Raw genomic sequence first — 24,646 nt, 5'->3', positions numbered from 1 at the left:
CTCTTGGTTCTGAGTTCTCTGCCTCCTGTGTCTCTGTCTCACAAGTTCCCCATCGATCTCTCCTCTGTCCTGTGTCTTTCGAGTTCCGTCTCCCTCCTGATTCTAGTCTCTCTTCCAAGTTCTCTTTCTGGTCTGTCTCCTCTATTTCTGTTTTGTGTGTCCTGACTCTAAGGTCTGTCTCCTCGGTTTCCATCCTCTCGTCTCTCTGTCCTGTGTCTCCTGTGTCTTTCCTATGTCCCTTGTCTTTCTCTGTCCTCTCTTCTTTGTCTCTCTCTCTCCTCTCTCAAGTTCCCCATCTCATTTCCATCCTGTCTTTTTCCTAAGTTCTGTGAGTCCTGTGACTGTCTGGATTCTGGTCTCTCTGTCTCCTGTCCCTACGGTCTCTAGACAGACCTTTCTCTAATGTCTCAACTCTAGACTCTGTCGTTTCTCAGGCCTCTGTCCTGCCTCTCATTTCAGTGTCACCCCCGTCTCTAGTCTTTCCTGTCTGTAAGTTGTCTTTATCCTCTGTCTCTTCAGGTCCCTGTCTTTCCAGTGTCTCCATCTTCTGTCTTATTCTCTCTCCTCTGTCTCCCGTTGGACTCCTGTCTCTGTCCCTTGTCTCTCTTCTGTGTCTGTTCTCTTTTCTCTAAGGCCTCTTTATGTCGACTTTCTTCACTTGCCTGTCTCCACTTTGTCTGGTTATTTCAGGGACCCCCCCGCCCCGCCCTCCGTCTGTATCTCTTCATGTTTCTGTTTCTGTCTCTCTCTTTCTGTCTGCCTCCGTGTCTCTCTCCCTGATTCTATAACTGTCTCCATCTCTTTCTGTCTCCCCCTCTCTCTCCATTTCTTTCTCCAACTATCTCCCTCCATCTGTCTCTGTCCCTATCTCTGTCTCTCCTTCTGCCCCCTCTCCCTCCATCTCTCTGTGTCTCCTCCTGTCCCTATCTCTCTCTGTCTCTCTGTGTCTCCTCCTGTCTCTCCCTCCCTCTCTGAAGGTCTCTGTCTGCCCCTATCTCTCCCTGTCTTTCTGCATCTGTCTCCCCCTCCATCTGTCTCTGTCCCTGTTCCTCTGCCTCTCTTCCTCTCTCTCTCCCCGTCTGTCTTTGTGTCTCTCCCTCTTTTTCTTTCTCCCTCTGTTCCTTTGTGTGTTTCTGTGTCTCTGTCTCTCTCTCCATGTGTCTCTCCCTCCATCTGTGTCCGTCTGTCTCGTCTCTCCCTCTGTTCTTTTGTGTATCCCTGTCTCTCTCCATCATCTCTTTGCGTCTCTCCCATCTATCTCCCTCTCCGTCTCCATCACTCTCCTTGTCTGTGTCTCTCTCTGTGTCGCTGTCCGTCTGTCTCTCCCCGTCTGTCTGTGTCTCTCCCTCTTTTTCTTTCTCCCTCTGTTCCTGTCTCTCTCTCTCCTTCAGCCCCTGACTCTTTCTCTCCTGTCGCTGACTGTCTCCCCATCTGTCTCCCTCTCACTTTCCGTCTGTCTGTCCCTCTCTCGCCCTGTCTCTTTCCGTCTGTCTGTGCGTCTCCCTCTCCTCGTCTCTCTGCATCTCTCCCCGTCTGTCTCTCATCTCCTATTAAGTTTTGTGTGTTCTACTATCTGTGTCTGTCTATACTCCTCTCTCCTCTGTCTACAGTCTCTGTCATGTCTCCTCTAAGGTCTCTGTCTCTCTAGGTCCCTCTCTGTCTCCTCAGTCCTCCCTCCCTCTCTCTCTAGCTTCCTGCCTCCTGTTTTCTGGGTAGTAATGTACTTACCTTCTGGCGATGGTGATATCACATTATCGTAGACAGTTTCAGTGTCTTCACAAAACGTGCATTCAGAAAGTGTTCTAATGTGGACTAACCCCTTTTCCTGCAGGTGTTTATTAATCCCTCCCACATACTAGGTGGATCCTCACAGCCGTTAAGTACTCACCTGTGCCGCTGCTTACTCTTCTCAAGTGTCTACTACTTAAGGCCATCACAGCCTAATAAAAAGGGAATCGTAAAGAAAAGCCAGTCACCACTGTGGATCTGAAGCCACGTCCTTCCATGATGTAGTTCTGTATGTTGCTGTATGTGTACTTTATCAATTAATGAGGTTGTTGTTTTGGTATTAAACAGTACCACCGACTTTAACACCCTAGTAGCCTTGTTACTTACAATAAGGATCACATTTTGACACCCTCAAGTAAATGTGTATCTGAAAATAATCAAGCACATACTAATGTGGATTGCACCCAACGGAGTCACCCTGCTCCGTGAAATTCTCTCCGGGAGACAGCACATTTCACTCTCCTCTCCCCTGAACCCTCAGCTCCCGAGTCTCATAGCCATAGCATCAAAGTCCTGCAACTAGTCTAACTTAGAAATGACACCAAGAAGCAAAACCACTGAGCCAAACTCTGATATTACTTCAGGTGACAAAGAGATTTCAACTCTGAATTATTAAGTGTCCTTATTCTGTGGCAACAGCTTACTAGCAGCATCCTACACAGGCTTGATATGTCGACCCCGATTACCGTCATCTGTGTCTGTCTAGAAAGCATGTCCCTGACGTGTGACGTTACCTCGGTACCGATGCGGTGTCCACGGCGCGCGCAGCTGCCCCGGGACCAGCACTCGTTACAGCACCTTCACGGCGTTGGCTGTGTGCAGACGCTCGAACTTCGCCAGTGCTAGCAGCTACCCCAGCTGTTGGACACGATCATCAAACCACCATGCTCTGAATCAGTTCGGTAGCTGCTTCGGAAGCGTATTCACACTAGGTCAACCTCACAGCCACCTCTTACCGATCGTCTTCTCTGATCCCATCGACGCCCGTTAAGGACGCGACGTCTAGTAACGCTGACTGCCAACAAGCTTCACCTCACCAGACTCCCTCACTGACAAAAAGCTACACATCACCATAGTAACTATTACAAATGTTCCTATTTGTAACATTTACCGCCGCAGACAAGACTCCTTTGACTTTACACCCTAATCATTAGCACCCGCTGAGGAGATCGAACATAAAGACAATGCGGGGCTTCACCTCCTCCACAGACTTGCACCTCAAGCCTTCCAGGCTCCTCCGACTTTGCACTAGCCCTAGCTGCCTCTCCACCTAACATTTTTCTAGGACGCCCGTGCATAACAACACTTAACCGCACGCATCCCTGTCTGCAGCCTCCACGTATGACCACCAAAACCACAGGTGCAGACCCCCGCTGCTGACGCCAGCGTGCCTGCCACTGTCACAGTAAAAACGGGGCTGGTCCCCGAGGAATCTCGGACGCGACCCTCACAAAGTTCCCAGCACACCCTTCCTAACAGCATCCTTATGACACAACCAGCTCCATCTCTCTGCCCCCGACAGACTTGGGATCACTCACTCACAGTCCTCCGTCAGCCGTGCGGCAGCTTACACATATCCCCCGGGGCTCAGACATCACGGGGCGGCCGAGGACCCACTGCCCTGACCACCACACACACACACACACACGCTGGGCACGTCGCCACGGCCACAGCGGCCGCCAACAGTCTCACCACACTACCTTCACCCCTGACGATGAAGCCAGTGAGGGGTCCTCTGTGCTGGCAGCATTTCTGTCACTCTTACGGGAGGTAATGCTGTCGCCTACCACCCTGGACTCCCTGTTCATGTTGTAACACGATAAGGTCGCACACGCCTAACAGCATCAAAGCATCTTCCACACGAGAAAACCACCGAGACCAAGACACTGACTCCCCCTCCTGCTCCTGACCCTGCCCTCCCACCCCAGAGTCCTTTTGGGAGCTTCGTGATGTTAATACTGTTAAGTGGAAACACTAAATTGTGGATCTCATTATAGAGACTAAAAATTCTCACTTACCAAAAAGCATGCAAGAACTGCTAACTCATGCCTCCACGTATCCACACGGAACGATGTGACTCTTCCAACCTTTTAAAGGATGGGAGTTATCCATTAGACTTAAAAACTAAAACTGGGTGGAACTCCAAATAAAAGTAATAAATCTCTTTGCTTGCTCAGTAATAACTTCTCTGCTTATATGAATCCTACCAATCTGATTAGCGACGAGCTCTACTATCTACAAAAGCAAGAGGCACCGAATTATGTAAAAGCCGCAATTGCATATGCCTTTGCCACCAGCCTAATCCCTACGACAGTCATTCAATCGGGCCAAGAAACAGTAATCTTGAATTCACACAATAATTATTCAGACTTTAAAAAGAACACTAGGTTCAGGCGTTAACTCCTCAGTCAGTAACATGCATTAGCAGCACTACTCATCACATGACCGATCACGGAATCCCTGACACACGCACACTCAGACCGTAATAACCGATTTTTAAGGATCTCCTTACACTTCTCAGTGCGACATTAATCGATATTTATCGGAGGAAGAACTATATCCTCTGTGCTAATGGGATGATGACATGGTTGAACAGACACAAACGCCCAGGGACCCTTCATAGCAGCATCTGGGGTACTGGATTTATCGTGTCGATGGCATGATTTTTATTCAACTTTTCACTCAACTGACAATACCAGTCTCCCATCAGCTGGACTCCTCCTAGCTGCAACCGGAAAATCCACCCCACTGGGACTTCGACCGGGAACCCCTCAGCCGTGCAAGGCCCACACCCGCCTCGGCCCTCCTCCAGCACGGTCGTTGTAGTGGGCATCTTCCTGCGAAGCCAGTTTTGGCCGTGAAGAGATAATAAGCTTACTTGAGCAATAACACTACGCGCAGGGGCCATCCACATGCTATGCGCCGCAGTCCGCACAGTATTAAAAAAAATCAGTCGTCTTTTCTACGTCCAGCAAGTTAGCTATGTACTGTTGTCACTGACCAGCCGCACTGAGGGGTTCCTCCGCGTGTTCCACATGCCCTGCTGTTATGTTCCGGCTGTCGTTCGTAGCCTAAACGGTGACCAAGAGATCCAAGAGACAGGTGGCCTATCAAAGCATTCCTTGTCACCACTACCGCACTTACCACTGAGGAGTCTACGCCCAGGGCGACAGGTCGAAGCTCCTGCCACGCCCACATCGACACTGCGCCCTACCTGTGCGCTGGCCGCCACGCCCTAGGGGCTGTCCGCTGCTCTGCCAGGGCCACCGTGCCTTCCTGCTCCAGATTCCCGAAAACAGCCCTGCCCCAACACACCATCCGACACCTCTTCACTGCAAGTATCCGCTGGTTTCGTTCCAACATCACTCCGACTAGTCCACAGACAGCTGCACTCAACATCCGACACTAACGGCCCTACCTGCAACCACAGTGTGTTTCGTCCTGGCATGTGAACTCCATCTTATAACAAAAGCTAAACTTTAATTGCCCTTCCGGCCGCTGTGGCTCCTCTAACCTCAGATACTTTCCCGCTTTTCCACACTGCCTGCCTCCCGCGGTGCAGGCACACAGCGGCGGGACTGGAATCAGCACCCCTATTACTAGAAAGTGGTTTACCAAAGTGTCCCAATTTCAAAAATCTTCTAAACTAGTGTCCAACCATAAAGGCCCACCCACACGGTACTTCTGCCCTGTTCTCGTTGCGTTAACCATGACCCTAATTACCGTTAGTTTCCACGAGTCATCTCCGCACACCGCCAGCAGTAGCCACGGACTAACCGGCAGCTGCGCACGGCGCAGAACCGTGACGAGGTAAAGCTGCGAGGCCCACAGGCCCCTCACGGAGATGCCCCAAAGCCCCAGTGTCGCAGACAGCGCCGTCTGCCAACCTCCGACTTAAATGCGACTTCTACCAACCTGCGCAACACCGGCGTAACTTCTGTAATTAAACGCTGTTCAGTAGCCGTAGTGATACACCGAAGACGGCCGGCATCCCCCCGAAACAAATCAGAAGCACCACCGAGCTGGAAAAAGCCATCGAAATTCATCACGACTCCACAACTGACCTCTCCATTCCCAAGCAACCCAAGTCCCCATACGGTGCTGAGGGTTTGGATGAAAACCCTCCAAAACCACAAAAACACTACGAAATACAGTTCATCGCCACTCCACATGGCGTCTACCCACGACCAATGTCACGAAAAGTCATTGTTCTTGGTCGACTACATCAAAATTGGCACGGGACCCACCGGCTCCAGCGCACCTCCTCGTGAGGAAATCTCAGATCTTTCGGGGGTCTGGCGAGCCCTACAGATCCAAACACAACTTTTCCCAGCGATACACCACTCATCAGAGGCTACTACTGCTTCCTCTTGTGTCACTCACATCTGCCAGGACATAAGTTACCACTCGGTGATGCCACATTTCCATGCCAATGGAGCATCCACATTCCTTACCCGGCTCTTGCTGTGTGTGGGACGAGCTGTATTACAGAAGACACGTTTACAGAAACCTGACACGTCAAGATCGTGTTTGCTGTGACAGCAATGGCACTTGTGACTTACACACGAGCACAAGGTCGAGCGTCCTCCATGGACCGGCAGTCATCACCGAGCTGCCCCTGGCGAGCCCCTCTCTCAGACGCCGCCGTGTGGGGTGCATCGGAGGAGGACTTCCCGCCGGCAGAGCCATGCTCGCCGTTTCCATGGCTCCCACTCCACGCTCCCTCTCACCATCTCGGCTCTGGCCCGCGGCATCTACTGTTCCTGTGGGACACATGACCCCGTGACCCAACAGGAGGCATGCAGGGCACAGCCAGAGGACACCCTAAATTTCTGATACTAGTCCAGTTTCCACCCGGCCTGCCGACTACGCCCTGGCCAACCCCGAGTACCACCGCACACATCACGGCTGCGTGGTCCTTGCTGTCCGCATGTGCGACCCTACCATCCATTCTGAACAAACTAGGCCCTGGCTGTACTATAACGCACGGCTCGGGACGGAACTGCAACCGCGAACGACGAACGCGCAATTAAGGCGCTGTTCACCGGCGTCACGTTGCCACACAGGGCAGTTCGGTCCGTGGTTACCGGACGTCGCCCGCACCACTGGCCTCACAGCGCCCCCACGCTGAGCAGCAGCGCGTAACGCCGTGCTCGGCCACACGCCCACGGGAGACGGCCACAAACAAAAGCGCCACGGTCATGTGACTGAAGTGAACAGACTACGACCGAAGCACGTTCAAGGGTTTTCAGTAACACGGTTAAATTTTTACGAGACCACAGAAAGCTACAGCTGAACTGGAAATAAAGCAGGACAGTAACTCCAGAGACCTCGACTGCCCAACAGCTAAGACCCAGACTCGGACTAGGTACCCCACTGTGCTCCGCCCGAAACCCGAACACTTTGTGACAGCGTTATTCCCCAGAGTGCTACCAGCAGTCGCCTGAAACCCACAGGACGTGGCAGTGCTGTGTGTCCCTCCAGAGGAGCCTGTGCTATAAGCCCTGATGAGCCTCACCATCCCGGGCTCGCACGGCCCACGGCCCCGCCACCCTCAGCAAACCCTAAGAAGGAACGACAGCTCACACGCGCGTGCGAAGTGTAAGAACTTTAGATCAGGTGTAGCTTCAGGGGCTGGGCTGGAAAGAAACGGGCTACATATGTTTTTTACTTCGATTATTATTTCTTACACAAAAGTCCCCGTGAAACCAAAAACGAAAGGATTTAGAAGTAAACTGATGAGACAGAGCTTAATCGAATCACGCACGACCCATCCCCATCACCCTCCTCGAATATCAGAGAGATGTTTTTAACAAAAACATGCACACATACACACGTGTGGGTGTGCTCGCCCGTCTTCGGCCGCGCTCTGCGAACCTGTCCACACTCGTGTGCAGCGCTGCTGGGGTTGGGTTTCACGTTCACCTGGCTGCAGGCTCCTGCAAGGTGTAATGTCAGCTTTTCTATCGTGATGTTTTTTTTTTTTAAGACTGCTTTGTATTAAAATGTGGCATTTTTCCCTAATTAAAAAGAAAAAAACCATTGTTTTCTATTAAAAAAAGGCGATATGACCAAAGATCTCACTTACAATCATTCAACTTAACATGAGGAGGCTGAGTCGTAACGAGGGGGGCTCGGGGTCAGCGGTGGGCAGCGCAGGGTGGGACCCCACGCGAGGCTGGGGAGCTGCTCACCGGGGCTGCTGCGCATCGCCCTCCAGCCCCCCGCCAAGGGCGAGCCTCGCCTTCTCACGGCTGACGGCTCCCGTTTTGACACTGCCTCGCTTCCTGTTTACACCACAGGAAGCCAGAGAGCTGCTGCCACCGCTGCCACCGCAAGAAGTCCCAGCAGGGGCTGTCTCCCAGGCCGGGGCCTGCTGCCCGGGACCTGCTGCCGGCCTGCAGACAGCGTGCCCCTCGGAGGCCGAGCCGCGGACAGCAGGCAGCCCAGGTAGGGTGGTTTCGCTCTTCCAGAAGGAAGGGCCTTCCGCGAAGATGAGAGGATGAGTGGGGCCCAGAGTCACAGTTCTGCCCGACATGATGGCGGAAGTGGGGCTGGTGCCATCAGGAGCCCTGGCTGCGGGACAGTGGGGTGCTGCCTAGGGCGGGGTCCCCCCGTCTGCAGAGGTGATGCTGCGGTGGGGGTGCAGGCCGGCCGCGGCGTCAGCAGGAGAGAGCCTTCGGGGGGCGGTCCGGAGAAACAGGCGCCGTACCACGGGGGCAGCTGCAGCGAGGGCGACAGCAGGTGGCCCGGGGCCGTTTCCGCGTCTGAGACGGCAGGTCGGGGAGCGGGGTCAGTGCTGGCGCCTGCGTGAGGGAGGAAGGTGGCCCTGGTTATCGGACTCAGAGCCTTGGTAGGAACAGGATAGGGGTTTGGCCTTCATTCCCAGGCAGGGGGAGGGGCGAGAATGACCACGGCTGTGACCGTGACACAGGGGTCTCGCCCTGGCCGCTGCCGGCATAACGAGGGTCATTTACTCTGCTCGGCGTAGGAGTCCTCGGTTCTAAAATGCCGCACAGCAGACAGCGTTCTGTGTGAGAAGCCTCCCCGCCCCCAAGCGCTAGGATGCTGTGAGGTTCCCTCCCCCGCGCCGCACCTCAGCTCAGGTGATGGCACCTGGGCAGCGGCTCACCCAGCCAGGGGACTGTCAGGCACCTCCGCCACCGCCCTCCAGAACCCCTCGCCTCTGAGAAGAGAACTGAGGTGGAGGTTCTCGCCAGACGCCACGCACAGCTCTGGCCTCTGTTTCTCCCGTAGTGGCTCCCACGTCCCCAGCGAGACACCCAGTGCTCACCAGGCAGGCACGGGTGGACCACGGCCTTGACAGCGCCGCCGAAGACCCCTGGGTCAGAATTTCTGACTGTATCAAGAGCCTGTTCAGCCCCGTCATGAGTGAGAACCACGGCCACGTGCCACTCCGGTCCCCCAGCAGCCTCGTTCAGGAGGACGGGGTGCAGGACCACCGGGATGGGAGCCCCACAGAGCTGGACGCCACCAGCAATGCTCCCAAAGCATACAAGTCGGCGGATGGCGGTACCGTGAAGAAGGGGCCACCTGTGGCCCCGAAGCCAGCCTGGTTTCGCCAGAGCTTGAAAGGCCTGAGGCATCGCGGTCCGGACGCCAGGCCGCTGCCCGCCCCCAGGGAGCACCTGGGGCCGCCCACGCGGGCCTCCAGCTCCATCAGGCAGAGGATCAGCAACTTTGAGACCTTTGGCTCCTCCCAGCTGTGTGACAAAGGCGCTCAGAGACCGGGCCCGCAGCCCCCGGGGACCCTGGGGGACACAGCCAAGTCTCCCGGGAAGCCAGACGGAGGATGGGGTCCCGGGCCCTCCGGCCGAGAGGCCCTCCCCACTGACCAGCCACCCTCTGGCTCCCACGGGGCCACAGAGGCCAGTGCCCCGTGTGCACCAGGGACCCCTCCCCCAGAGCGGCTGCCCAGTCACGCAGCCCTCGCCCCTGACTCTGTGCTGCGACCACCGTCCATGCAGACTGTGGCCCCTCAAGGCCCGGTGGTCAAAGCGCCCAGCCAGCGGGCGCGCAGCTTCCCCCTGACCAGGGCCTCGTCCTGCGAGGCGCGGCTGCCGCAGGAGGACACCGGCAGGCTGTACTCCATCAGCAGCCGCGTGTCCTCCGCCGTCATGAAGTCCCTGCTGTGCCTCCCGTCCTCACCCTCCTGGGACCAGGCCCCCTGCAGCCCCCAGGAAGTGCCGTCTCCAGTGTCCTCATCTAGACCAGACGCGGCAGCTGACAGTCCCGAAGGATCCGCAGCCTCCGACACTGGCTTCTCGCTCAAGTAGGTGTCGGTGGCCGCCTGTCTCTAACCGCACATGGCCTCGAAGCCTCGCAGTCTCAGAGCGGAGGGTCACCCCACTGTTCTTTCCCAGCTGCGTGGTGTGACACCCCTGCCTTCCCTGCCGAACAGCTGCTGTGTGTGTGTGGGGGGGGGAGGGCGGGCCTGTCCCTTCACGAGTCCCCTGTGACTTAATGAGGTAGAACGGGTCCCGCCCGCCAGAGCTCAGACGAGCCGCCTGTGCCACGATGTGACCCCTTGGGAACTCTCGCTGCACTCGGGCCCAGCCGTGGGCAGGGTGTGAGGACATCTGGGTCCCCGCTCCGGCACCCACTCCCTGGCCACAGCAGGTCCACCTGCGGACGCGGGAGGTGCTGACACCGAGCCTGCAGCACTGTGGCCTGCGCCCTCCTGGCCCTGGCCCTGGCCCTGCCCCCCCCTCGTGAAGTAGGGCCACTCTGCACACAGGCCCATTTACCATTCTGCCAAGACACGTGGGAGACGCCTGGCCCAGCGAGCGCCGTCCAGTCGGCCTCTGCGGACGGCCCGAGAGGGCGGCTCCCCGGGGCAGCCCGGCCACTGCCTTTCGCCCTCGGCAGACGTGCAGCCAACAGCGTGCAGCTCTCTCTGGCCCGCGAGCTGTAAGGGACCGCAGGGCTCAGCACTCGACCTGACTGCTGGGGCCCCTTCCCGTACAGGGGGCGGCAACCCCGTGACCATAACCACAGTCTCGCCCAAAATATGAAGCAAAGCTGCAACCAAAATGAGCTAGTTCCAAAGACCACAGCAGACCACTTGCTAAGGAGGCGCCCTCTGTGGTCAGCAGGGACCGCACCTGGGAGGGAGGGAAGAAGGGAGTGTGTCTGAGGAGCTTCTGCCTGATGGCCAGCTGGGGGCGGAGCCTGTGGCATCGGCCCTCATCTGTCCAGCATGAGCTGGGGACTCTGCCATCAGACACACCAGGGCCTGTGACGTCGAGTCCTGGGCCTCAGGCTTTCACAGCCAGGACCACAGACAGGCCGTCTGCCCTCCCGCCCGATGCCCTCCCTGCGGGCGGGGCGGGGTGGGGCAGGGCGTGGGCATCTGCTGGCAGACCTCCCCCTGGAGCCCGGGGCAGGGCAGGGGGGCGGGTAGGTCCTCCCATCGCTGAGCCTCACGCCTCGCCGGGGCTGTTCTCCCCTGAAAGCCTTTCGGAGCTCAGAGAGTACTCGGAGGGCCTCGGCGAGCCCACAGGAGCCGACGACTGCGTGCCCCCTGCCGCCGGCCAGTCGGTCATCTCCCTGCTGAGCTCCAAGGAGTTACAGCAGCTCATTGAGGAAGTGAGGGTTCTGGATGAAGCAACGCTGAAGGTGGGTGTCTTTGACGGGCGCGGTGGGACGAGGGCCTGGCTACGCACAGTGCGGTCACCGGCCTGGGCCGGAGCTCAGGAGCCCAGGCTCCTCGGGGCTGGAGAAGGCAGACGGCATGGCGGATGCCAGCCCGGGGTGGGGTCCTGCATGGTGGGCAGCCGGGCACTGGACCATGAGGCCTTCGTGGGAAGGCGTCTTGTAGCTGCTGAAGCGTTTTCAACCACTGGCTTATCTTCTGAGTTTTATCAGTGAGAAAGATCAGGCTTTCTCTGTCCGGGTCCTGCTGCTTCCTGTCTGGCGGGCCGCTGGCCTGAGCATGTCTCCAGGGGGCTGCTGCTCTGTGGGCAGTGCGGGTCTGAGCTCCCGCCCGGGACTTCCCCTGCACCACGACAGTCAGTCATTCTGAAAGTGCCACTTCCCGTAGACTTCCTGAGCATGGCCCAACGCTGTGTGGGGGCGGGGTGGGGGGCAGAGCGAGGCCCTCGCTGCAGACCCCGCCCTCGTGGGCCGCCCTGGCCGCCTCCCACCGGGATGACAGACAGGCGTCAGAGCTGTGTTCTCCAGGGGGATGCCCTGGGCATGGCTGTCCCCAGAGCTTTCTCCAAGGGCATCACAGAGGCAAAGTGCTGGGTGACGCTGGAGCCCGCCTGTCACGGGCAGTGTCCCTTGGGACCCGACATGGGCCTCAGGGCGCACAGGCAGCTCCTTGGGGAAGAGTGGGGTGATCTGGGCCTCTGCTGGGTAGAGGCGGGATGGTGAGGTCCATTCGTCTCTCAGCCCGTCTGGGACCTGGGGACTCCAAATCACAGGGCCACAGAGCCAGCGGCAGGGCAGGTGATTCTTCGCCGTGGGTCTGTCCCCCGGCCCAAGGCGCAGGCTGGAGCCTGGAGCACACGGCCCGCAGGCGCACTTCCTCCGGTCTGAAGGGTGGTTTTCCAAGACACTGCTGTGCTCTGACTGTGGAACCCTGAATCGAGACCTAGATTTCTGAAGGGGGCGATGTGGGGGCGCCGAGTCTGCACCCCGTGCCCTCCGCAGCCCCCGCCTCCATGACAGACTCCACTCTGCTCATCTTGCTCGTTCAATGACCTGCCTGGCTCTGGTATGACCTGGACAGCCCAGAGCGAGACCACGGTGACAGTCTGTGGCTTCAGTCAGCGCGCAGGGCTTATCCTGGCTCCGGGAGAACCCCGCATGCCTGGGTGGGCTCGTGGGTGTGTACGGGTGTGCTCACACGTGAGGCCTTGGGCAGGGACTCAGCAGCTTCTTGATGCTGCTTCTGTGCCCCACGGTGGGGCGGGGGACAGGGAGTGGCCCGCTGCACACCAGCTCCGACCCTGGGCTTGCTGACCTCGAGCCCCACGCTGAAGGCACAGCGCTGTGTCACCCAACATGCGGGTTCCCCGCCGACCCGGTGGCACCTGGTTGTCTTCATGCAGGTGTGGGCGCGCATGGGGGACGAAGAGGGGAGGGCTCACACCCAGTTTTCCCTTCTGAGCTTCCTGACTCCAGAAATAGAGCCGTCTCCTAACGGACGGTGACGCAGGTGTGATACGATGCAGCTGGGGTTTGAGACCGCGTCAGCCTGACGTGGAAACGCCCGTCAGACTGCTCACACCGTCGCGTGACGTTTCTCACGACACGTATCTGCTTTCGCAGCAACTAGACAGCATCCACGTCACCGTCCTGCACAAGGAGGAAGGGGCCGGCCTCGGCTTCAGCTTGGCAGGGGGAGCGGATCTGGAGAACAAGGTGGTCACGGTGAGTGGCCCAGGGACGGGGCCCCGGGAGGGCGACCGCTCGCCAGGAAGGGTCTTGTGCTGGGTCAGAGGGATGCAGGGCAGCCGGCCACTGATGGGCAGTTGGCTGTCAGGGCATAGTAACCGTCACGTGACCCCCGATTCGGCCCACATCACAATCCCTCGTGAACAGCGAAGGTCCCTGGGTGCCCGAAATGACTTCACTGAAAACGATCAGAGTCACTGTGGGGTTGAAGAGAAGTCAGGGGCCTCGGCTTCTGGGGAATCAGCGTGTCTCACACCCTGCTAGCACTGAATGTTCAGACGAGAAGGACCAATGACCGCGGCGGGGGCCTGCCAAGGCTGTGTGACCAGGATCGAAGGCCTGGCCGTGATGGCTAGCACAGCACTCCTGGACGGAGAAAGACGGCTGTATGCTTGGCTCTGCACACACGGAGGGCAGGGGTGTCCACTGGGACAGTTAGGGAGCTTCCTGGCCGGGTGGTTGAGAGACATGCAGGAGAGGACACTTGGGGATGGTGACGTAGAGCAGGTCCGAGAAAGGTGAACAGCCAGTGGCTAGGACCATGGTCATGGAGTCTGAGGCGTTGTGTTGAGAAGGACGCTGAGGGCCAGCCTGTCATCACTGTCACCGGCCTCTGCCCCGTGTCCAAGACACGGCTGTGTCATCCTCGTCAGCTGGACTGTGGTTCAGGTCCTCTCTGGCGGGAATCTCGATCTGACGCAACTGAACCCGGGGTCCCCCAGGTTCACAGGGTGTTCCCCAGCGGCCTGGCCTCTCGGGAAGGGACCATTCAGAAGGGCAACGAGGTTCTGTCCATCAACGGCAAGTCCCTCAAAGGGGCCACCCACAACGATGCGCTGGCCATCCTCCGCCAAGCTCGGGACCCCAGGCAGGCCGTGATCGTCACGAGGAAGCCGACGCTGGAGGCCACACCCGACCTCAGCCCCACCACTGACTCTGCAGCCTCTGCATCTGGGGCTGGTGACGTCTCCGCAGAATCCGGTAAGTTCTCTCAGTGTGGTGGGGCCTGTGGGCCATGCCGACTTTGACCACAGCCCTGCTGGGGCTGCACCATTATTTGTGGCCCCAAGGACCCACAGCCTGCCACGCGCACTGCCCAAGTGCACGTCTGTGCTCAGATGTCCACGTGCTCGGCAGGCAGTGTCCGCCAGGCTCGCCTGATGCCAAGGGGCATCCACAGCTTGGAGAGTGTCCCTGACAAAATCCTGGTCCTTTCTCAGCAGCGGAGGCCACGGTCTGCACGGTGACACTGGACAAGACCTCCGCAGGGCTGGGCTTCAGCCTGGAAGGCGGGAAGGGCTCGCTGCACGGGGACAAGCCGCTCGTCATCAACCGGATCTTCAGAGGTGCGCTGCACGTCTGCCTGTTTCCGCCCTGTTGCGAGCAGGAGGTGACTTGCCTTGTCCCTTCGTCACCTCTCTTCCTCTCCTTCATTCCAGGGGCAGCGTCAGGACAGAGCGACACAGTGAGGCCAGGGGATGAAATCTTACAATTGGCTGGCAGTGCCGTGCAGGGCCTCACACGGTTCGAAGCCTGGAACGTCATCAAGGCGCTGCCTGATGGGCCCGTCACGCTTCTCATCAGGAGGAAAGGCCTGCAGTCCGAGGGGACCACAGCCTCTGGAAACCCGTAGGCCGAGCACCAGCACTGATGCCACAGCCAGTGGCACGCAGATCCTCAGGGTCGCTGCCGACCCCACCGAGAGGAGAGAGGGCACAGGGCTGCTGCCCAGTGGCTGCTACCCAGGCCCAGACCCTCTGGGACACCACCCAGCAAAGGGCTGTCCCAGAGGTAAGGGCAGTCACGGTGGGGTGGCCGGTACAGACTACAGACGGTGCAGAGGGCTTGAAGTGCACACTGTGGTGCTGTAAATAAAGGAGATCGGCCCCAACCCGACATGCAGTCCGTGTGTGCTGTGCAGATTTTACAGGTGGCACAACTATGTGACGAGCCGCCCCCAACAGCCACGTTGGGTTTCCTCAGGAACCTGCAACGTGGGTAGGGCTTGGAGGGAACAGCTCAGTCCTGCCCCACATAGCATCAGCTAAAGCCATTCGAAGTCTAGGGACTGGGACCACGCGAAGGGTCACTCGCTCACTCAGCAGGTGCTTGACGCTGGCCTAAACACTCCCAGGCCCCTCCCCGTGGCCTGGGCTTCCTCGTGATGTGGTGGCTGGGTGCCCAGGCCACGTGTCCAAGAGCACAAGAGCCAGTGGGCCTGCGAGCCGCAGTGGGTGGGCGGCCTCACCTCCACCGTGCGCTCGGTCGGAGCGGGCACAGGCCGGCTCAGGTAGAGGGCAATGTCACCAGGCTGGAGGACACCTGTGCAAGGTGGTGCCCACAGAGGGAGCAGTGTGAGTGGGAGCGCGAGCACACGCGAGCCGCCTACCTCACGGCCTTCTGCAGGTTGGCGTACAGCCCAGCCATGCTGCGGGGGAAGAAGGCGTCCACCACGCTCTGCGGGAGGGAGCCACGCAGGTCCGTCTGGAAGAAGGTGACCACCCTGGTCTTGCTGGGCTCCCTGTGAAGCAACAGCAGGGGTGGTTATGCCTCTGCAAGACGGGCTCTAGGGCCAAGCGTCTGGCCGCCTGTTAGTGGCCAGGCCAGGGCTTATGGCCGGGACAGACTTCATGGCCCAGGGGTCCCCAGAGGTCCCCTCTGGACCCGCCTGTTCTCAGGATGGAGACGCGCTCTGTGCAGGCTCCGTGGCTGTGTGGGCGGTGAGCAGGGAGTAGCCGGTCCCCACGTCCAGCCCAGCAGGGCCGTCAGTCCCTATACCCTGCCTCCTGCTGCTTGCAGAGGGCTTGCTCTGCTCGCCGGGCCCTGGGAGGACCCGGCAGTTCTCTGTGCAGTCTGGGGATTCCTGGGGTCTCGACAGCTCCCCAAGGGGTCTGCAAGGTCAGAGCAGCCGTCACAGCAGCACTGAGATGCGTCGCGCCTCGTCCACTCGTTCCCACAGCAGCGTGTGCGCATCTCCGAGGCCAAGGAGTGCGAGATGGGACACATGAGCGTCTCTCACGCCTGACGCCAGAGAGAGAGCGACGACAGGAAATGATGCCACTCCTTGCATTATTTTCTTGTTTGGAAAATTATAGTTATTTTTCATAAAAATATTTGTTCATATGCAATAAATTTGTTATTTAGAAATGCTTTATGAATTTCCCAGTTTTAATTTAAACAGTTAATACTGATGGATATAATTCATATGAGCAAAAAAAAGCCCTCTGAAGCTCTGAACAGTACTTAAGAGAATTAACTACGTGGGAATAAAGTTAACCAAGGAGGTGAAAGACCTGTGTTCGGAACACTGTAAGACCTGAGGAGCTCCCCGGGGCAGTCAGTCACAGGCAGCAGCCGACCTTGGCCTGCTCGGGAGCCCCTCCCAGGGGGATATGAAACCAACGCACTCGGAGGGGAGGCTGGTGCTGGACCACGACAGAGCACCACCTGACCCGCCCAGCACCACCTGACCCGCCCAGCACCACCTGACCCGCACACCCAAAGGAGTGAAGCAGAAGATCGCATCAGCGAGCTGGAAGACAAGGGAGCAGAAAGCACCCGATCGGAACAGCAAAAAGAAAATTGAAAAAAAAAAAAAGAATAGTTTAAGGAGCTTCTGGGACAGCGTGAAGGGCAACAACGTCTGCATCATAGAAGTACCTGGAGGAGAGAGAGAAAGCAACGGAGTGAGACTCTATTTGAAGAAATAATGACAGAAAACTTCCCTAACCTGACAAAGGAACTAGACACACAAGCCCGGGAAGCACAGAGAGGCCAAACCAGATGAACCCAAACAGGCCCACAGCAAGACGCATCACGATTAAAATGCCAAACGTTAAAGACGAAGAGAGAATCTTAAAAGCGGCAAGAGAAAGGCACTAGTTACCTACAAAGACACCTTCGTAAGAATGTCTGGTGATTTTTCAACAGACACTTTGGAGGCCAGAAGGGACTGGAAAGAAATATTCAAAGTTATGAAAGACAAGAATCTACAACCAAGAATACACTACCCAGCAAGTCCATCGATTAAGATGGAAGGTGAGATAAAGAGCTTCACAGACAGGAAAAAGCGTAAGGAAGGCATCGCCAACGAGCCAGCATTACAAGAAACGTGAAAGGGACTTACGTAAAAAGAAGAAGGGGGACCGAACCCCCATTAGTATGAATAAAACGGCATAACTATGTACCTATCAACAACAGCTTTAAACGTAAGTGGATTAAATGCTCCAATCAAAAGGGGAGCCGAATGGATAAGAAAACAAGACCCGTGCACACACTGTCTACAAGAATCCACTTCAGATCAAATGACACGCACAGACCGAAAGAACAGGGAGGAAAAAGATAGTTCATGCAAACGGAAATGAAAAGAAAGTCGGGGTCGCGATACTGACATCAGACAAAACAGACTTTAAAACAAAGGCCGTAACAAGAGACAAGGATATTACGCAATGATGGACCAATACCTCCAGAGGACATGACCCTAGTAAATATGTGTGCGCCCAACCCAGGAGCACCTTCATGCATAGAGCAGTTATTGACCAGCATGAAAGGAGAGATCGACGGTAATATGCGTACAGTAGGGGACTTTCACACCCCACTGACAGCAACAGCCAGATCTTCCAGCCAGAAAATCAATAAGGAAACGAGGGGCTTAAATGACACACTAGAGCAAATGGATTTCATAGCTATTTTCTGAGCCTTTCACCCCAAAGCAGCAAAATATACATTCTTATCCAAGACAGACCACAAGCTAGGTCACGGGACAACTGTCAACGAATTCAAGAAGACTGAGACCCCATTAACGCCTCCTCCCGTCACAATGGTGTGAGACTAGAAGCCAACTGAGGGAAAAAACATGGAAAATACACAAACACGTGGAGGCTAAATAACATGCTACCGAACAATGAATGCGCTGACAACGAGATCAAGTAGGAAATAAAAAGATACCTAGAGATAAATGAACATAAAAACACAATGACTCAAAATCTATGGAATACAGAAAAAGCAAGCCCTAAGGGGGAAATTTATGGCAATACGGGCCTACCTCAAGAAACAAGAAAAAGCTCAAATAAACAACCTAACCTTTTAAATTAAAAAAAAAAAAAAAAACTAGAAAAAGAACAGCAAAGTCTAAAGTGAGGAGAAGGAAGGAAATAATAAAGATCAGAGCAGAAATAAACGAAATAAAATCTAGAAAAATAATACAAAGATTCATGAAACCAAGAGCTGATTCTTTGAAAGGATGAACGAAACTGATAAATCCTTAACTAGACTCATCAAGAAAAAAAGAGAGAACCCAAATAAATACACTCAAACGAAAGAGAACTACGGACTCCACAGAAATACAAAGGATCACAACCAAATACTAAAAGCAATTACATGCCAACAAATTGGACAACCTGGAAGAAAGGGACACATTCCCGGAAACACACAATCTCCCAAGGTGAGTCAAGAAGAAACAGAAAATCTGAACCGACCAACTGCCACCAACAAAATCAAATCAGTAATTAAAAAAACTCCCCCAAAAACACTGGGACGTTCTGGACCAGATGGCTTTCATAGGCAAATTTTACAAAACAATCAAAGAAGAATGAACACCTATTCCCGAACTACTCCAAAAATTCAAGAGGGAAGGCTCCCTAATTCCTTTTATGAGGCCATCATTACCCTGATTTCCAAAACGAGACAAACACATGACAAGCAAAGAAAACCATAAGCTGATATCCCTTATGAACACTGATGCAAAAATCCTCAACAAAATATTAGCAAGTCGAATTCGACAATACATTAAAAGTATCATACGCCACAATCCAGTCGGATTTATTCCTGGGATGCGAGGTTAGTACGATATCCGCAAATCAATCAATGTGACACACCACATAACATATCAAAAGATAAAAACCATATGATCATATCGACAGATGCAAAAAAAGCGTTCGACAAAACCCAGCATCCGTTTACGATAAAAACTCTCAGCAGAGTGGGAAGAGAGGGAACGTACCTCAACGTAACGAAGGCCACATATGACAAATCCACAGCTAGCGTCATTCTCAATGGGGAAAGGCTAAACGTGTTTTCCTTAAGATCAAGGACAAGTATTCCTGCTCTCAGCACTTCTGTTCATCATTGTACCGGAAGTCCTAGCTACAGCAACCAATCACACAAGAAAGAAAGAAAAGGCATTCACATTGGAAAGAAAGAAGTAAAACTGTCATTATTTGCAGATGACATGACGCTATACACGAAGAACCCTAAAGATTACACAAAAACACTGTCAGAACTGATCAATGAATTCAATGAAGTATCAGGATACAACATTAATATTCAAAAGTTGGTTGCCTTTTTAGACACCCATGATGAACTTTCAGAAAGAGAAATGGAGAACATCTCATTTACAGCACAGGCCTCAGTCTCCCCTGCTCAGTGCGGCCACGAGACCAGGCCCTGCCCGCACCCTGCCACGTGTCCACTGCTGCCATATCATGGCCCCAGGCGTGTGGGGCGTGCTTGGCGCCGGCAGGGCCGACGGATGCCTGTGCCCCCACAGCACGGCGTCCGCACTGGGGCCTTGCCGGCTCTGGCACGCCGCTCTGTGCAGGAGGCCGTCCTTACCCGGGCACGGGTTCGCAGAAGCAGCCGCAAGGGTGGTTAAAGCCTCTGACGTAGCCTGGCTTCGGGGGGCACAGGGTGTGCTCCACGTTGGAAGCTGGAAGACAGGGCAAGAGGTCGGCGACCCAGGCTGCAGACAGTGTGGCCACTGACACGCCTTCCGGCCCCGACCACCTGGGGCCCAGGGAGTCAGTAAGGGGACCCCGCCAGTGGCCAAGAGCCCTGCACCCCGACTGCCCCTCGTCACGCACGCTAGGCACCCCCCGAGCTGCCAGAGCACGAGAGGAAACACCGTGAGGAAGAAAGGCCTGGGAGCGAGGGGCTGACCCTCAGCGGTCCCCGCCGGCCCCACGGGAGGATTCGGGGCTGGGGGCTGTGGCTCTCAGGACTCTGTCCCTCGCTAAGACCCCCAGGAAGACGCCCCCATGGGCTCAGAGACCACCGCGCCCAGGGCTCCGTGCAGCCAGACCGGGCACCGCGAGCCGCGGCCGGGCCTGAGCAAGTGTGGGGACGCGCAGCCTGGGCCCACGAGGCCCCGTGGCGCCCGCCGTCACTCACCGTTGGAACAGATGGTCCCGTCCTCGTACTTCCTGACCAGCACCACGTCCACGAAGTCTCTGGGAGAAATGAGCCTCATGGCGGCCGAGGGGGTGGCGGTTCTGGTTACACACAGGGTCTGTCAGGGCCGGGGGGTCATCCACATTCGTGGTGTGTTATTATTTCAAGAAATTACGGTCAGATCCCAATCCAAAGTTTTAAAAACATTTTCGATCTCGCGGTTACAGGAAATATGTGATTACTGAAAATTTAGTTTCAATTAATATACAGATCTATGACACAGAATGATGGTTTTCAAGAGTAAATACGTTAGGATAAAATTCAGCAAGCTACACAGAATGAAAGTTCCAAGGCAAAAATCAACGTATCTAAGGAAAGTTTTTTCCTGTGTTTTTAAAAATGGATGATGGTAAATAAACTTTGTTGTTTAGATACTTCTGAAAGAATGCTGTCATTGTTTTGTCCCAAACTGTCAGATGTATCACATTAAAAGTGACATTTGGCAATCTGTGGTGCACAGTTTAGATGTCAACTAAACGTGTGGGGATGACATATAATTTCTCGAAAATCGTTGGACGTATGTGAGCGACAAGCCCGAGGACACCCGCCCCGAGGACTGAGGGTCCTGGGCGGCCTGGCTCAGGGGCCCCCGACGAGGACACCCTTCAGCGTCACCGACCAACCCACTGGCAAGTCGGCCAAGGAGGCGAGAAGGGCGTGCGGTGGCGTGGGACCCGCACAGGTGAGCTCTGCGCCGTGGCAGGCTCGCAAGTGTGGCCGTCAGCGGGGCCTGAGGACAAGTGTGGGGCCTCTGAGGGGTCAGGATGGCGCGACCCAGACAGGAGCCAGGGTGAAGGCTGGGGGTTACTGGAAGACAAGTAGCGGATGGCTCTCAGCACCTGCTCTGCACTCAAGAAACTGGGGTGAAGCCGCGCCCCTCCCCGGGGGTTTAGCCGACACACTGAGCAGGCAGCGCGGTGCACAAGGACGCAGCGAATGACAGTTCTCGTCATGTTCACCGTGATTTTGGCAGCTCGGGTGTTCTCATTTCTACTTTCAGCTCAGGCCTGTCATTCTCCTGTCCCCAGTCACTGTATCGACACAAAGTCTAAACACGCAGAAGAAATATACAGCCACTTTGACCTTCGAGAAGAAAGGTCTACACATGGTGGTCATTCTGTATTGTCTCTGTATTACGTCTTCAAGGGCATTAACCCACCTTTCCTCGACTTCTAGCATAATGTGTACAAGTGGAATTATCTGTACGCCGTCTTTACAATTTTTTACTAGCTCTGGGAGCACCCGTCCTATTACCTAAATGTGCTTATTTTATAAAACTCACACGACTTTAAAAGGAAGCTCTTTAGCTTTCAAAAGTGGAAAGAGTTATCACTTGGTATAATTTCAAGGCAGTCAGAAAGCACACAGAAGCAGCTGTTAGAGTCTAGTTCTAATTCTGAGCCTGAGCCCAGCCGTTTCGTGGTGAAGGGTCAGCACAGGCCTCAGACACGTCAGCACCTACCTGACGCTGCTCCCTTCAAGTTGGGAGCGATTAAGGACAAGCCGCATGGGGTGGCCTCCCTGTGAGGGCCTGGACTGTGAGGGGCCTGGGGGCCACCCGCCCCTCAGGAACCACTACATCAGCTCCTGTGACAACGAACTGGGGGTGAGCTGGCCAGTGAGTCCTCGGTCCAGACTGAGAACATCGGGTCCCACTGACCGACCAGCCCACGACGGGCCACGTGGGGTTTCACACCACCATCTGCGTGAACACCCGAGAGGGTGCCAGGCCCGCAGGCGGCAGAACGGAGGCGCCGTTCGAGCGAGGGGGGCCGGCAAGTGTCTCCCCAAGGCCCCTTTCTCTCCGGCGTCGGCTGTGCCTTTTATGTTCCTTCTTATCCTCCTTAAACGAAATGCGGTGGGTTCTTAACTGGACAGAGGGCCCCAGGACAGGGTGCTCTGTGTCTGCAGCCTGACGGGGCACCCGCTGGCTGCACGTGGCTATCCAAACTCACACCGGGTCACTGAAGGGACACGGAAGCAGCGGCCCCTTTCTGCAAACCAGGCACCTTCCCAGTGCTCCCCGGCCGCAGGGGGCTGGCGGCCACCGTGTTGGACAGTGATACAGGACACTGCCATTGGCTGCCTCACTGATGTACGTTTCGCCCCTAGCCGCTGGCCCCCGGCAGAGGCCAAGGCCGGCGACACTCCTGACCCCTTGGCCGGCCCCTCAGTTATTACCGTGGCCCCAAGAAGGGGCCATATTTCACACCAGAGCCAGCGGATCGAATCCAGGCACTGCTCCTGAATCCAGAGAGCTCACGTTCGCCCTGCGCCCCGCTTTGCCAGCCGCGGCTGTCCCCTCAGCTCTGCCTGGGGTGTCTGCCCCACTGAGTCTCACTGTTTGCTACCTGCATCTGGGCCAAGGCTGGGCTTTGGTGTTGCAAGCAGTGGGCCCGGGCTTTGGAAGGGCTCCCCTTGCCAGAAGGCGTCCCAGACCCTCTGCACAGGGGACAGGACCCTCTGCGCTGCCCGTGGCTGATGGGCGCTTGGAAAGACTTACGTCAGTGAAGCTCTGGATAATCTCAAAACTGGTGACGTTCTCATCCCACTGCTCTCGAAGGCTCCCGGCTAGTGGCTTCACATAGTCCCACACGCTCCCTGGTGTCCCGTCCACAATGCCTTCTCCTCGGTAACTGGAGCACAGAAAGGGATTTGACCCTGAGATCTCGTCAATCCAACTTGTCTGTCCTGGGGCGTTAGATAAGGACTAGGTGTCCTGTTTGTCACCGCCTGTACAGAGCCTTACAGAGGGGACAGAGCTGACCAGCCCGCCTCCCTGCCTGCAGAAATGGATGGCAAGCTCTCACAAGAACACGCTTTGCTGGCAATGATTTAGTTAAAAACAGAAGCTTTTCTGGAAGACTTGGTCCCAGGCTTCTGGGGCTCGCTGGAACCTTCTAGCTTCCTCAACGCACAGGGACGTCAGGAGGGCGTGTCAGCTGACCATAGCACTTACAGATTGCCGGGGAACTCCACAGACGGCCTCCAGGAAACAGAGACTCCATCCTGGCAAAGGGAAGAGAATCGTGGTTCACTCTGGGGGTGACCTGGCCGATGCCCCGCTCTGCGGAAGAGAACTCAGAGCCCCAGGAGGTGTGGCTCTCCATGGTGACCAGACGGGTAAGTGGCAGAGCAGGGCTGGTCCTGCACCGGGCTGCCCACAGGACGCGATTGGAGAGAGGGTCTTAGCTGGCTGGCCCCAAGGGCTCTGGGTGGTGCCACCATTTTACTTCCTTGAGCAATTGAGTTCCATTCGTTAAAAATCAGAAGTGTCAGGAAAGACAACTGTCCCATGCCACCTTCCTGGGAACACAGGGACGGCTCCCGCTCCGAACGGTTCCAGCCCTCACCACCATTTATTTACCAGTCAGGTGACCCTGGACAAATCACTCCAGGAAAGGGACAGAGACTTACCTCCTGACTGTAGTAAGCACGATGACCCAATATTTTTTAAGGAAACAACCCCCACGACTCGTCTCCGCAACCCAGCGCCAGGGGGCTGCAGCGTGCGAAGCAGCAGGGGAGGAGCCCGAGGACCCTCCCGCCCAGCCCCCACTCACGCCCTGCCGGCAAATCCTCCAGCCTGACGGGTCTCGCCTGTACCGCAGCACCTTCTCGGCCACCGCCTCGCCCATCTGCAACGCCAGCGCCGCGTCCATGGCGGGGTGGCAGGGGGACCGGGGACCGGGGGACAGAGGCTGGAAGTCCGAGCTCAGCACTGACCCCGCCCCCGCCCCCGCCCCGGATTGGGCTGGCCCTGGCAGACCCGCCCCACTCAGAGACAGGGCGGGGACGCAGAACCGGCTCGGCGGGTCACATGGCCCTGCAAAGCCCTGCACTGTGCACTGTCCGGGGTCAGCCTCGCCCTGCAGGCTCTGGGCGGGACCCTGGGCCCTGAGACCACGGCGTGGAGAGCCAAGCAGGCCGGGCCAGGTCACAAAGTGAGTATTCCTAGGAGCCAATAAGAGAAGACCAGTAAGTCACGCACGCGTTAAAAAAATGTAAGCATGCCAAAAGTATCATAAAACGCCGGATAACTGAGAGAAAAATCGGAGCATGTTTTAACTAAATATAAGTTCTCTTCATGTATAAAGTGCTCTGACAAATCATGAAGCCATTTTCAAACAACACAAAAGACAAAGAATGCATCGGACATGAACAGATACTTTGCAGAAAAGTTGATTGACAAGGCTAACAGGAAAGG

At 56.2% G+C, this 24,646-nt stretch overlaps 2 protein-coding genes across 9 annotated transcripts in view; one reads left to right on the top strand and one right to left on the bottom strand.

The window, feature by feature from the left end:
- IL16 (interleukin 16) overlaps positions 1-14,982 on the top strand; it is an 87,722-nt gene extending 72,740 nt beyond the window's left edge. Inside the window, exons 15-21 of the mRNA XM_006905315.3 lie at positions 8,091-8,238; positions 9,046-10,081; positions 11,265-11,427; positions 13,087-13,188; positions 13,935-14,193; positions 14,436-14,558; positions 14,652-14,982. Of these exons, the coding sequence (XP_006905377.2) occupies positions 8,091-8,238; positions 9,046-10,081; positions 11,265-11,427; positions 13,087-13,188; positions 13,935-14,193; positions 14,436-14,558; positions 14,652-14,845 (2,025 nt within the window). The 3' untranslated portion in view covers positions 14,846-14,982. The remainder of the gene's footprint in view (positions 1-8,090; positions 8,239-9,045; positions 10,082-11,264; positions 11,428-13,086; positions 13,189-13,934; positions 14,194-14,435; positions 14,559-14,651) is intronic.
- Positions 1,136-24,224, bottom strand: STARD5 (StAR related lipid transfer domain containing 5). 8 transcript variants are annotated; one of them, XR_003047682.1, is made up of 9 exons: positions 24,003-24,224; positions 23,399-23,448; positions 22,943-23,075; positions 20,380-20,497; positions 19,825-19,918; positions 15,602-15,733; positions 7,621-7,727; positions 3,807-7,427; positions 1,136-1,940 (listed from the first exon to the last, which is right to left on the bottom strand). XR_003047682.1 is itself a non-coding variant. In XM_025050137.1 (8 exons), exons 1-8 carry the CDS (start codon positions 24,099-24,101, stop codon positions 1,921-1,923), a joined length of 753 nt encoding a protein of 250 aa, XP_024905905.1. In that variant the 5' UTR covers positions 24,102-24,221; the 3' UTR covers positions 1,144-1,920. The 8 variants fall into 8 exon arrangements, 5 of the variants coding, with proteins under 5 accessions (XP_024905905.1, XP_024905914.1, XP_006905378.2 ...); XR_003047685.1 differs by lacking the exon at positions 1,136-1,940 and adding an exon at positions 2,009-2,646; XM_025050137.1 differs by lacking the exon at positions 3,807-7,427 and having other exon boundaries at positions 1,144-1,940; positions 24,003-24,221.
- Between the last annotated feature and the right edge of the window lie 422 nt (positions 24,225-24,646).

The sequence above is a fragment of the Pteropus alecto genome, unplaced genomic scaffold (genome assembly GCF_000325575.1).
Source record: "Pteropus alecto unplaced genomic scaffold, ASM32557v1 scaffold60, whole genome shotgun sequence".
Lineage (NCBI taxonomy): Eukaryota > Metazoa > Chordata > Mammalia > Chiroptera > Pteropodidae > Pteropus > Pteropus alecto.
The sequence above is the reverse complement of the archived record's forward strand: the minus strand, read 5'-3'. Positions and strand labels throughout refer to the sequence as shown.